Source organism: Pholis gunnellus (genome assembly GCF_910591455.1).
Source record: "Pholis gunnellus genome assembly, chromosome: 6".
Lineage (NCBI taxonomy): Eukaryota > Metazoa > Chordata > Actinopteri > Perciformes > Pholidae > Pholis > Pholis gunnellus.
In genome coordinates, this window is record NC_136532.1 from 17,215,101 (window position 1) to 17,230,188 (window position 15,088).

Sequence of the window (15,088 nt, forward strand, 5' to 3'; positions counted from 1 at the left end):
TTTATGCAAGAACATCCTTAGACCATGAGGATAAGTAGAGGAAGGAATACATGCATTTAGTTTGTCGAAGCTTCTCATCCTGTCCTCTAATTTAACACAAATGAGCTATTTTGTCTCATCTTCAGTCCTAGATCATTAACATATTAACACTTCACTTGATTTCCACAGGGACTTAAAAGTGTGTCTGGGGGGGTCAGTAGTGATGTCAACAGTGACGTAGACCTACTTAATTGATTCTGTTATTATATTAATCTCTTAGGCATTTTGTTGCATTGCTATTGGGACTTGTACAGCTGCTTTGCAGGACTATTTTTACAGTATCTTGCAAACACATTCGCATCTCCTTTAGCAACATCATTGGAGTTAATGTGACGGGGAGCTATTGTTCATATCCACAGATGTATTAAAGCTATAGCTATTTGAGGACAGATAGATTGTGGAAGTGAACTTCTCCCTGAATGTTCAGCCTTCACATCCTGCACCTTATTGGGCATATTTGTATGTGTAATAGATTGTACAAGGTCCTTGCCATTTTGCTGACACCTCACCTCATTCATTTATACCTTATAGGAAGATGATGGTAAGAAAGTAAGATTGATTTATGGAACCTTTTCCCCATTTAGTGGCATATAGTATAAACTTCAGCACCCATACAATCATCATTTACATATTCTTCACTGATGGAATATTAATAAGGAATTTATTCCTGCAATTTTGGCACAACTGACACAAAATGTATCACAGTTGGTATTTATATAATGATTATGATTATATAATGATTTCGGCCATTAATTATAAATAGTGACCATTAATCCTAACAGCGACTCTGGCGAAGTGGATATCAGGGCTGTCCTTCAATCATAGATCGGCGGTTCGATCCCCGACTCAGTTCCATGTTGCATGTTGATATGTCCTTGACCAAGACACTTAACCCCCAAAATGGCTCCTGTAGCCCTTCCTACGGTGTAGAATTGTGATAGAATCTGAATTGTAAGTTGCTTTGGATAAAAGTGTCTAATGATAAAATGATATAACAGCTGATGTCTGCCTCTGTTTTTAAGAACAGCAGACTTTTGGGAAAAATATTTTTTTTACAGGATTTGAAAAGATGGGGAAATTTGCTCTTGAACTACAATTTAATTCCTGAATAGATTGTGCTACAATTGTTGGATTTAGCAAGTAAAATTGAGATCTTGAATTACTTGTGCAGCTGAAACACGGGCACTAAACGATGACTTCTAAAGTATTTACTACTACTTTATGAAATGGGACAAAATGCATGGTAAATCTAAAGAAAAGTCAATCAAATTGATTATATTTAGGTGATCCATCTTGACAACTGATCTGTGATCTGGTTTTCATTTGCAATGTTTTCACCTATTGACATTCATTCATGCATGTCTAAAAACAGTCTTTTGAAATGAAATGAACCTTCGCATACAACTAGCTGCTGTGTTTATTTTTATTAGGAGCAGCAAAATACACGCCGGTATCTTATAATATGTATTTGAAACAAAAACATCTAAGGAACGAGGCAAAGCAAACAATACAAATTGTTGGTTTGTCTGTCACGGTTGGTCATGTGTGAAAGGACTTGATATTTAGGTGTGTTGTGGAGACATGACAGGGGGATGGCTGGTCAGTCCTCTCTCATCACGATGAACAGATGGTAACTCAGCATTAGCTTGTGGGTCGGTGCCAACAAGGAAGCCCATCACATGTAAATCCATTGTTGAATAATTTTGTCCATGAAAATATTTAAAGCCCTTAAAAGAATACTCTGGATCTTTAAGCAGTGATTCACAGCAGTTTTCTGTATATTATTAATTTATAAGATGTAAATTATTCAAACAGTAGAAAACAGAAATGCTTTGTTGCATTGCGTTTTAAAATCTTTTTAAAACAAGGGCAGCTACTTTTACATTTTGAACTGTCTAATATAGGTCACAGGATTTAAAGGTAAACCATGATATGCTGCAATTATGCAGTAAGATGAAAGATCTCAGATCATATTTTCATTAGAAATTGGTTTAAAAAGCTTTAATATTATTGTCCACTAACATGTTTAATGATTAATATACCAACCAAACAATTTGACCAAAAATGTGGTATTATGTCATATAAGTTATGTTTTGCATTTTCTTTTAATTAAGAAACCTTCAAGTTAGCAGTGCAGGATAATGTGAATAGTTCATTTTAGCGTACAGTGTCTCCAGTCTAATTAAAGGTCAAAGCCTCAAATATGTTAAATTATCTCATGAGATGAACTTGGTTGGCAAATGATCTACTACATCTGTTAAATATATACTATCATCATCACAGTGTTGTACAGATGCACTTCACTGATTAAGCTTTTTAGATGCTTTTTAATAAAACATATTAAAAAGTCTGTCTAGATTTGTTTCACAGACTAATCAAACATATGCTGATCTAACTATTGCCGTAAACAACTCACTGTACATTTAAATTGCATTGAAGGGTATTTGTTTTCTTCTCTCTCTTTCTTTCCTCAGGCTGTGTTGATCTTGAATCACACCGAATGGAGAGCATTGAAGTACCTTTAAGATGACACGAACGCATCCTCCTGATATACTGGCATCAACACTATATCGGGACTTTACTCTAAATCCCATCAGCAACCACTCGATTTCTCTCCACTCCTCCCGGCAATGTGACTCGAAAATGATAGACAAACCAGAAATCATCAACAAAAGACACTGCCGTAGCTTTGACTTCATGGAGTCACTGGATGACCCGCAGTCCCTATCTGCCTCAATGGAGTACCCTTACAAGAGGGCTGAGCATCAGACAATAAACAAAGATCTCATGTGGAATGGACTAGATCAACCGGGGCACCTTCGCTTTTCGTCTCCCGATCTGTTCAACACCAGACAGTTCCAGCAGCACACCACCCAGGATAAAACCAGCCATCTTACATGGTCAGACTCTAAAAAGAGAACAAGATCTAGAAGCGCTCCAAGGATTAAGTCCACCCTCACCCCTGTGCCCATCTCAGTGTCCCCTCCAGGAGCCAGGAAGGGGAGGGATGCACCTCAGGCTGCGTCAGATACCTTCAGGACTCCTGAAACACATAGAGAATCCTACTCCTCAAACAAGGCTTTTTTGAACGAGGTGCATCCTATCAAACTGCAGCCTCAGACCCCCCTCTATGTCTCAGACTGTTTTGAGGAGGGTAAACCAGATAAACCAGCCATGACCCCTCATGTCAGGTGCCGTGTTGACATTAAACCAGATGCTGCTGTACTGCAGCACACATCTAGGCAGGTTCCCAATGCACGAACTGAGCATCTTTGGCAGCGATACTCCCAGGCCAGTAGCAGTAGAGGTTTGTATGTACCTCGACAGATTGTGTCCTCACCAACGCCCACTCCGAGTGAATGCTACAGTGGAGATTTTAGACAAGGATACCACTATACCACCAGCATGTCTCCTATCTCATACCAGCATCTAGACATGCACAGAATGCCTTCACCAACACCACCATATCTGAGTCAAGAACAAAGAGCTTACTCAAATCCTAACATACCAACCAAGTTTTTCTATACAGAGGACCCAGTTCGGTATCAAGTCCATCCCTATTCTAGAGCATACTTTCAGGATGACCGGTCCAGTCTAACCAGCCACGGTAGTACAATGACTAGTCAGTATGATCCGAGGACTCGATGGGTGCACACCCTTCCTGTCAGGTCGTATTACCCTGAAAACTTTTCCAACAGAGAGCCAGCAGACTCTGTATATAGTAGGCCTTACTCCACCAGTGAGGCAGGATCATACTTTTCTCAAACTCCACTGTCTAGATCTTACTATGGAGAGGACAACCGGTCCAATCCATACTATATGAGTAACCCAAGGTTGTTTTATTCCAAACCATGCTCTCCTGAGGAGCAGTACTTTCCATCCAGGCCATACCATACGGAGGGTCGCCGACGCCCTCGAATGTCGCAGGCCTTTTCAGATGACTGGTATCGCTCGAGTATATCTGGATACTCCAACCAGTCCTCTCAGCACACACCACCAAGAGTAAGGCAAGACCCCAGTATACCCCCGTGGTTTACTAACAGCTCTGTGGAGACAAGTAGATTAGGAGCAGAGGTCAGAAACCACTCCAAGTCTTGGGACAATATTCTATATCCACGGCAGGAAAGAGAGCAATCGGTGCCTCGTGGTCGAAGCTATGAGAACCTGTTTCACCAAGCAAAGCATGCAGCATCCTCTGACATACAGAGTCAACCTGTTATACTTAACCTCTCAAGTTCACCAAGACGCTATGCCGCCCTTTCGCTCTCTGAAAGCTCGTTAGAGAGGGGCTCAAGCAATCCATGGAGGAATACCAAGAGTGGGCACTGGTATGTAACTCCTGAGATCACCATAACAGATAATGACTTATGTGCAGGCAACAGCAAGCGGCGTGATGTGCATTCAGTCAGCTGGGATACGTCAGACGGTGAAAAGATACCATCTCCAAGAGTAATGCATCACAAGCAGCCACAAAATACACAGGACATAACCAAAGAGAGGAAACACAACAACTTCTCCCTCCAGCAGAGTCTAGAGCAACTTGACGAACTCTTAGCTGATTTGGTCGTTGATTACAAACCACCAAATAGCAGAAAGTCAAGCGTGGACCTTCTAGACCAGCTGAAGCATTTAATTACTGAAGATGACAACAAAGACAGAGGATCTTCTGGACTGGAAAACATAGGACCCCTGAACACACAGCTCCCCTCATCTAAATCCAGCCCTGACACAATCAAAGACCCTGATAGTGGGTGTGATGCTTTACAAAGGAGTGCAGAAGAATGTTCTCCAGACCACAGCACAGATGAGGACGACACTATGGTGTGCGCTAACAAGAAGTGCAACCGGATTGAGAGTATGTTCAACGCCTGCTTGTACTTCAAATCATGTCACAGTTGCTACACCTTTTACTGCTCACGAAACTGTCGCAGGGATGACTGGGAGATCCATAAAGAGAGCTGTCTGTACGGCCGTGTGAACAGCGTGTGTCGACACACTCTTAAGTTCTGCAGAGAGAATACAGGGATCCACAAAGCCTTCTCTCGCGTTGCAAAAGCTGGCTATCTCTCCAGAGGGAGAGGCGTTCTCTTTCTGGGTTTTGCTAATCCAGAGACAGCTGACAACTTCCTCCAAGTTGGACTCGAGAGCCTCCTCATGTCTCCCACATACCTATCTCTCAGAGAGCTGGATGGCTTCAAGGACAACCTAGGCGAATACTGCAAGGAACTGCAGCAGGCAGGTAACGAGTATGACCCCAATGAATGTTTCCTTCTGAATGTATCCGTAGCTGTGGGTGAACTAGTGCCTAACAGACCTTCACCAAGGGTCCCGGCACCAACAGTTCGAAAATATGCAAAGGTGTCCTTGGCCTCCTCAAGCCCTGACAAAAAGGTACTCAGGAAGGAGAGTGAAATGGAAACTCTCATCCTCACTCCGCCTCCAGGCACACCGGACATTGACAAGGAGGGAGAGGAGGGCAGGAAAGCCAGAGAGGTGTGCTTTGTCAATATCCAGCGTGAGCTCAGGACCAGGGGAGTCTTCCTTCGTCACGAGTATCCCAAAATCTATAATCAGCTGTGTGAGTTTGTGGAGAGCAACAAAAGGTTCACTCCAACTACAATTTACCCAATCGATAGGAGAACAGGGAAGCAGTTTATGTGCATGATCATGGCTGCGTCCGAGCCAAGAACACTGGACTGGGTTGGTACCCCTCATCTCTTGGATGATATTATATAGGACAGCACTAAATAGTTATGATAATGATGTCACCTACACAAAATGTACAGACTGTAAATACATGATGTTACAAATTGAACATTGATATGGAAATCTGTGTATATCTGTGACCAATCTCTCCTACTGTCTCTCTATCTTTCTCTTATTTCTCTCTGTTGTCACAAACACACACACACACACACACACACACACACACACACACATACAAAGACAAACACACATACAGTATATACTCACACTTTTAAGGATGCCCTATGTTGTTTTTGGCTTGTTTTGATCCTGTTGCACTCAGAAGAGTTAATAGCCTGCATGTAGACTACTCACAAGTTACCCAGGTGTTTAAGATGTGAACATGTATGATCCGTGCAGTTTCTGCAGTGTATGAAGCACACAATATTTATGAAATAAACATCGCATTGCCACCACATAATAGTAGGCACAGCCAGGTCTCATATTGTAACATTTATCCATTTTTGATTTCCCCAAAATTGTTCTATCAGAAATTTATATTATAACTTGTTACAGTGGTTGTGATATTACAGCTGTTTATTTGTACTTAAGTATTATTTCCTAAGTATATTAGTTGTGTGGGTACGTTTTGATTTGCCATGTTAACTATTGTTTGATAGACAAAGAAGTACAATCATGCCACCTATTTGTTTCCCACTTGATTAAGAATTTTAGTTGGAGCTTATTTCATCTTGTGATAAGACTTGATGTCATTCTTGTATATATTGCTTTGTTTGGAAGTGGCCTTCAGTCGGGAAAAAAAATGCATTTGACACAAAGCAATGTATAGGTTTAGCTATTTCTAAAGGCTTGACAGTTCTTGACTTAGGTTGTTTGAACTACCATTGTAAATGAACAATTATTTTGCTCAAAGCATGTTGTTTATATTCAGGTATTTTAATATGGATATTGCTTATAATTATATTTATGTTAATGAGGTACCATTTGATGCTTAGACATGTAAGAGGTATATATATATTGAATATTAGATCATTTGAACATCATGACCTTCCGTCCTTATTGTAACTAATACCACAGTATGTTCTTCAACAATATGCAATAAAAGAGCAACCTTAATATCTATATTGTAAAATCCTATTTTATTATTAATATTGAATAATTCCCTGGAGCCAAGAGCTGCAAAGACCTTGTTTGCACTAAAACATAAATGATAAAATAAGAATGTTCCTAACACAGCTGCAGCACTGAACCCAGATGTGATGATATGCCTGCTTCTATTGCCATCGTTGACTAATCTAAGGTTGCTCTTTTACTTGATTAAATATCTTTGTGAGAGACCTTCCTTAACTTTCTATTTTGTGATGTTTATAACCCATATATAAATATAGAATAAATGGAATTTAACAAGTGACTTTGTGACTTTGTATTTATCTTCTAGGGTACTCCTTATTAGGCAATTGCAGGGTAAAATAAGAAGGTCCCCATCAATTAGATTGATATACACATTGATCAGCATGTCTGAAGACATCAGCCGTCTGTCCCTTTCCTTCTGCAGCTATGCTTAAGTTTTCATATGGTGTTATGACACACATGCAGGAGTATTCACACAAGAAAAACAATATGAAAAAATCCCTTGCTGTTAAGGGATAGTTAAACCCCAAATCTAGATTGTTTTGGTGTGAGTTGCCTAGTTTTAGAGATAGCCATAGAGATGTCCTCCTTCTCTCCAATATAATGGGACTACATGGCACTAGGCTTGTGGTGCAAAAAAACGTTTTGGGAAAAACTCAACAGCAATGTCGCTTTTAACAGAAATCATGACCCGGTTAATCAAGGTAATCCACAGACCTTGTGAGCTGTTTCATGTAGGAACTATTTTCTTTCAGCCATAGTTCCTATGAAACTGCTCTCAACAATGTCTGTGGATTATCTTGAGTAACAAGGTCATGATTTCTTGATAAATAGCACTAGGCAAACAATAGCACTAGGCAAACAAAGTACATTTACATGAGTAAATGATGAAGACTTGGTGTTTGTCATATATATATTATGACTTGAGTTTGAAATTGGCTGATGCTTGGTGATATATATTTTTTTTTAATATACTAATGTGGTATACCATGTCTGATTTGAGTTACTCTAATAGGTTGTTGACTCAAAGATTTTCCTGAGGTGTCCTTCTTCTTTGTTATTAGACCACCACCTAGTGGAAGAATACATGTATTAGATTTTCTTCACCCCCATTTGAGCAGCACTAAACCTAGATCATGTCCATCCATATATGTACGTCAGTGCATGTAAGTGTAGCTGTAACCAAACTATTTACTGGCTCAGTATGTGTATTTATTCAGTTTTAATCAATATCCCTTATAACTGCATAATGCTGTCGTTATTGGAAAACATTCCCTTAGAAATATCTAAATCAAAATTGTTTATCCTCTGTTATTGTGATACATTGTACTATTACTGTGCTGTATGAAGTTCAGGACAATGTCCTGCTTTTAGTTAAGTGGGCCTCTGTCAAAACAGTTTTACTAATTAACCTGTAAATTAGATTGTGTATTTTTGTCAGACAGTTGCACTCAAATGCATTAAAGTTATTATATTATAGTTAGTCTGTTTTTTTTATTCCCTCTCTGGGTTTTCCTAGACAGTGTTTCCTTGATGATGTGGTTGAGGAATGGTAACAAAAAGAGGGAATTTTAAATGTTGAAATGTCCCATAGTGTTTCACTATGGGATGTGGCCCCTGATCTGTTGATCTTAAGCATTTATTTCCTTTTTTGTCTGATCTGAGTGATTGCAACATCACAGTGTATGTACGTTTTCACTATCATTTGCCTTATACTGTTTTATTTTCCCAGTATATTCAGACTGGGCAAAGATACAAGTGGTATTAGTAAACCAAGTTTTTTTTTTTTTTTACAAATTAAATAATATTAAACACTAATTCAGTGCAACCAGGATCCAGAGAAATTGACAGGATTTGAAGTAAAAAATAAATTTAAAAAGTGACATTTTAGAGAGAATATGATGAACACAATACCGCTAGATAATCATGACGAGGATATTAACAGGAACTACAATTGTGTTTGTTATCCAGTAAGATATGTCATATAGCTTGTGAATCAGAAAATTCCCAAATGTTTGGTCGTTTTCTATTTAAAACTGCGGTAGGATGTGTCAGAAATTGCACAAACTATTGTTACAGACTCAACAATATGTGTCGGCCTGTTGGTGGAAAAGCTTCCTTTAACAAGCCTTTGCGCATGCGGGGTGCGCATGTCTCCTCGTGATGACAGCAAATGACAGCACTGTTCGCTCCTGCAGAAGCCAGTGTGAGACGGCTAACACACAATTCCTCTGACTCGAGAAATCTTTTGATCGGCTGTGTTTAGAGAAATAGTGAACAACCGGTAAACGCTAACAACAGTCGGTAAGTTGCTGAATTTACGTTCGCATGTTTTGTTGATCAGATTTGGACACGGAGGAGCTTGCAGCCTAGCGCTAAGCTAACGCAGCTAACTAGCTTCATCGTTAGCTCACCCTGCTTGACTAGCAAGACGAGTTCAACTTGGTTAACGTTAGCAGGCTACTGCTATAGGGCTGGCTAGCTCACCAGGTTTCTGTCTGTGCTCCTTCTCAAATCAGTGCAAAACGTAAGCCCGTCTTGACTACTGACAGTGTAGCTAACACCTGGGTGTCTTGGGTCGTGTCAGTTTCCTTCATAGCATTTATCGTTAGTTGACCTAACGTTAGATACGTGGGTTATTTGATATGTTTCTCAGCTCGTCTGACATTACCTTAACCTAACCCATCTCGATGTATTGGCTAGTAAATGACCAAATCAAGGACACTCTAAACTTGTATCTTAACGTTAGCACATGGAAATGTTTCAGCTTTAGTGTCAAGTGTGCCCACAGCCACCCTTTGAGCCTGTGAAGGTAGTGTCTCGCTAAAGTTGTAGCCTAATAACAGAACCACTAGGACAGTATTTGTATCGTTAGGCGTTTAAGGCCATGGGATATAATACCGTGCTGCCTTTTAACATGATCAATGTTTTAATGGTGGTTATTACCAATAACTCGTTGTTTGTCCGTCCAATGTTACTGTAGTAATTGGTCACAGATGAACATAAGTCTTGTCTTATTAATAAGGTGAAGTGCTAAACATTGGCTGGTTACATTATGCAAATTGAATACGTTTAAGTTTTGAATGTTTGCCAGACAACATGTGTTTATAAAAGACCAACAGGCTCTGTGTACTTGACTTAAAGCTTACCTGATAGATGATGGAATATAATATTACAACATAAATATACAGTCGTCACCTCCCTCTTTGACAATAACTGCTGTCATAGTACACTGATTCCTGAATTATCCTATAGCTCTGTGTTCGCTTTCTTCAAACATTAATACCCGGTGTCAAACGCCACCTCACCTTACACAGCAAAACATGCCTTTTAAAAGCATCAGAAGTCCGTTTCAGTGACTCACTTTGTTGTGTAAATAAGTGTTAATCAGCTCTGTTGATTCAAGTGTGACGAAGGGATCACACGCTTGTTGCTTTGCAACTGGATTTATTATAATTCATTACTTAGTAGGTTCATCTCTACTTGTTGGATGAGCACAATACTGAAAGTTTAGAAAATAACTAACGATAATTTCAGTTAATGCAGATGACGATGTATATAAACTATATACAATTTCTAACAATCTGCAGTCACTGAAGGAGACGACTGCAATGTTGTGTAGGTTAAGAGGATGTTGAACTGCTGAGCTGGTGTATGTATGTATGTATATATATATATATATATATAAATATATATATATATATTCACCAGCTCAGCAGTGTTTGTCACTTTGTCATGACAGCTGCTGTGCATCTCAAGAATGTTGGTTTGTGCAAAATGTTTTAGATTGAAGGTCTTGGGCAACAACACATGGTTTGACCCACCTTCATGGGTCTCTCAGAAGGCCAGAAAGAGGCTGAATATGCATATCTTGCCTAGTTGAGAAGGTATGTCCTGACTGAGACCAAAACTAATGTGCACTCTGGTGCTCCTCATCTGTCCAAATCAGCAACTTCTTATAGTAGGAAGTTGCAGTCAGGATGGTAGATAAAGTGACAGCCCCTGTGGTAAACTGGGTTAATTCCATGATACCTAAGTCTACAGTACAAGTTGTAACATTTAGCATCAGCACCTGACTGGTATTCTAAACAGTGATCCATTTTAATGGTAAATACTGTTTATCCATAAAACATCCATATAACTCCTTGTGATTAACTAAATATCCAAGCGGATAACAATTACAAACAGTGGAGGTTTTTCCAGGAACTTCAGCTTAAACATTGTTTTCTCGACCGAATGTGGAAGAGCAACATGAAACCTTTCATAGTGTGTTTGGTATGGAAACATGGATTTAGCAAGACTCTGCCCCTCAATTGGGACATTCTGTGTATTGTGTGCATTTCTCTTTTTTGGCATCACTACGGCGTGTTGTCTTTGAGCCGGTGGACATTGTGAAACATTCCTTTGGTTGTGGTGGCGGCCATACGGGTAGAGAAGCTAGCGTTGTGGCCAGAAGGTCGCTTCCTCGATCCACAGACTGGCTGGTTAAATCTGAGTGGGTGCAGTGATAGAATAATGCTTGCTTCCCAAACTAGTGGTGCAACGGACCATACAACTCTCATTTCGGATCGTATCAAGAATCGCAGATGCAGATCCCTTTTGTTATTTGATTATAGCAGCTGGTCTATGAGGCTTCTTTTTCGTGCCGCTATCCCAAAAATCATTTTAACCTTTTTGTAGTCTGTGTAAACAATCAAAAACTCTAAATCCTATCCTTTGACTTTGTTATAGTAATTTATAGGTTTTCTTCTTCTCCATATAAATACACAATTCGAATGAGGAGGAAATAAAAGTTTGTAATTTTATTGATTCAAAAGAATCTTGTCATTAGTAGTTTTAATGATGTACTATAAGCTGCTTAGAGCTCGTGTAAACAGATCATATTTGCCTCTCCAATATTTATTTATGTTGTGAAAACATCTTCAAACAACTGGATTTAGTCAAGTTTCTCACCAACACTACATTTTAACACATAAGGTTATAATTTACCTTGGCCCAATACAAATTTTCACTAAACAGAGCCTGAACGCATCATAATGTGCACTGGCGATGCTGCCACAGTGCCGTCAATTTAAACACAAATTGGTTGTTTACAATTAAACATTTTTAGAGATCGCTGACTAGAAAAGCATAAATGCAGATTTTCTGATCGCATATTTTACTGAATATTGGCGGATAACGATTGGCAGTAATACTTTATCTCACACTGTGGTGGTTAACCTTAAACTGTGTGGTTCACATGTGTGCCGAACCATGAGGGGGGATCCGTCTGGATCACGGATCGACAACGGTCCGTTACACCACTGACTCGAACCGAATGGTGGGAAAGGTCACTCCTAAATCTCATGTACTTGGTGCACAGTATCGGCTTGCTGAGCGGTGTAAGAAATGATCTGAAAGGGAAGTGTGAAGAGGATGTTTGCTCAGAAACATGAACACCTTTTGTAGAATATGAAACCTTTTGAATATCTATAAAAAGCACTTTGTGCTATTGTGTGTGTGTGTCTCTGTGGGATGAGTGGGCTGTTTTGCAAACACCTTTGCTCAGGTGCTGTGATATTAAGTGATATTCACTTCAAAAAATAGTGTTGTTATTTTTGCTTTCACATTTTTAGAATTATTTAGAATTTTGAAACTTTGTCATCAGATAACTGAAGCGGTTGGACTTGCCTTGGTATTTTAAATCATCTATTTTTTTTCTCTGCCCTGCCTCTTATGACTTGTTTTAATTTGAGTGCTGGTGTAATGGATGACGACTGGTCCTCTTGTCACGATGGTAACAGTATTCAGTGGCTGTACTGCCACAACTACACTCAGCTTTCCCTCACAGTCTGTTGTTGGGTTTCTCTTCTGCTTTAGAGTTCCTCAGTGAGCTCCATGACTGACTCACTTCATGCAGTGTATTTGTATTGGAGCTGACTGGCACAGGAGGCCATGACAAATGGCAGTTAACCTCACTGCTACCCACTCAATAGCGTAGTTGTTTTTTTCACTTCCTTCCAAGTATGTGAGGAATGTGCTTATTTAAGAACATGACTGAATACGTGGAAGTGCACCCTGAGTGTACTCATCAACCAGTTACCTGTCAATGGAAACAAAATAAAACCTAAGAAGATGGACCTTTCTTATATGCCCTCCAGATCTATTAATCCAGAAAGGTCTTAAATTTAGATTTCTTTACAATAACTTAAATCTCCCACCAAGTGGTTGGTTTTAGCGCAGCTCCCTTCTGTACGTTTTCAAGTAATTTATTTTTTATTTAACCTTTATTTAACCAGGAGAGTCCCATTGAGATTAAAAATCTCTTTTTCAAGGGAGACCTGGCCAAGACAGGCAGCAGCATCAGAGACGCATAGTTACAGACAGAAAACACAGAACAAGACAAGTTAAAAGAAACTAAAAGTTAAGAGAGTAACGAAGCCGAGTTAATTTAAAATACAGCAATACAGCTACAACTACTATAGAAACTGTTGATTAATCATTTCAGTCATTTTTGAAGCAAAAACGCTCGAAATCTTACTGTTATTTGCTGGTTCTTTCTGTGGCAGTTAATCATTTCTGACATTTTATAGACTTAACAATTAGTCGATTTATTAATGAAAATTATCTATTCGATAATGAAAATAATCATTAGTTGCAGCCCAAGTTAAAACCTAACTTTTGTTGCCACCTCTCACTACATAATCTCATGACCTTAAAAGCTGTTCTACAAATGTCCAGATTGGGAAACAACTAATAGTTATTGTGAAAGCTTTACTTTACTTTCACACTGTTCAATAAACATTAATTAAAAAAAAAAAAATATTGCCTATAAGTGGAATATATTTGTTGAAGAACCAGGCGGCAACCTCCAGTTCTGTCAAGTGAAGCCAATGTGGGAGTGTCCTAAAACCTGCATTCTCTCTACTGACCAGCAGGGGGCGACTATTCCAGTTGCAAAAAGAAGTCCGATTGTATGGAAGTCTATGAGAAGATGACCCTACTTCTCACTTGATTTATTACCTCAGTAAACATCGCTAGTTTAAGTCTTCTTCAATACCTCATGATGTTCATTTAGTAACTTACGGTCCCATTTAGGGTCAAATACACCAAAAAGCTGAGTATGCTTTAGGGCGGGCTTACTGTGATTGACAGGTCGCTGCCGCTACCAGAGCCGTGTACGGCGTCTGTCACTCATCCGCATGCCAATTATGGTTACTTCCATGGCTACAGCCGTAATCCAAGATGGCGACGGCAAAATTGCCGAACTCGAGGCTTCAAAGCGGTAGTCAACAAACCAATGGGTGACGTCGCGATGACTACGTCCACTTCTTCTATACAGTCTATGTGAAGAGCCAGCACTTAGAAGTAGTAGTGAACTGTTTGTTGAACATATTGCCAGAAAAATTTAAATCGGATTATATGCCAGGCTCCACCTATGGTTCCCCACGTGATGAGTTGTAGTTGTTGACAAATAAATGAATAAACACACTGCTTACAACTACCTTATAGTGACTACTGCGGCTTATAAATGCTAAATAAGTGAACTTAAAGTGAAGTGTTGTCGTTATTTTCATTATCCAGTTAATTATTGATTTCATTTCAACTATTTGTTTGGTCCTAAAATCTTAAAAAAATCTTACAAATCACAAGTGCCTTCAAAAGCAAACTGAAATAATTCAATTTATAATGATGTGAAATGATTAGCTTTCCTGATAAATTACTAAGTGAATAATTGCTTGTGAGATTATTTGGTTTGTTGATCTATAGCCAGGAGGCTATTTTGTTTCTCATGTGATCAGTTGTGTCTTGTGAAGAAATACATATGCATATTTTTTTTTCTCCCCAAACCACAAAATCACATACTGAATATTTCTTTGTATAATAGTGGTATTTCATTAAAATGGTCTTTTAAGTTGACCTGTTCATTACAAAAATATAAAAATGTATCCCAGTGATCGGAGATAAATAATAACTTTGTATTCCTGGTTTACCCAGGGAGTTCAATGTGGAGGCTATCATTATGTATTTTAAATCTGTATAACCAATTTGATTTGTCAGACACATCAACTCCAGCGCTGTGGTTGTCTGTTAGCTTGTGAACAATGGCCCTGCCTTGCAGTCATTCCCACTCTGAGGCCGTTTTCTCCAGTCTCGTCCCATTCTCCTCCCAGAACCATAACTCCACTGTTAAATCTGTCTTTGCTGTGTTTGCAACCAGCCACAAAGAGGC

The 15,088-nt window shown here is 39.2% G+C and overlaps 2 protein-coding genes across 4 annotated transcripts in view; both read left to right on the forward strand.

Annotated features, from left to right (window-relative positions):
* Positions 1-2,565: 2,565 nt before the first annotated feature.
* Positions 2,566-5,775, forward strand: unm_hu7912 (un-named hu7912; the record flags this gene model as incomplete). Its single annotated transcript, XM_079161610.1, has 1 exon — positions 2,566-5,775. One exon carries the CDS (start codon positions 2,566-2,568, stop codon positions 5,773-5,775), a length of 3,210 nt encoding a protein of 1,069 aa, XP_079017736.1.
* A 3,273-nt stretch (positions 5,776-9,048) lies between these two features.
* Positions 9,049-15,088, forward strand: part of gapvd1 (GTPase activating protein and VPS9 domains 1) — a 28,167-nt gene continuing 22,127 nt past the window's right edge. For all 3 annotated transcript variants that reach the window (XM_079161494.1, XM_079161495.1, XM_079161496.1), the window contains exon 1: positions 9,049-9,180. The gene's annotated coding sequence lies outside the window, so the exon portion shown is untranslated. The remainder of the gene's footprint in view (positions 9,181-15,088) is intronic.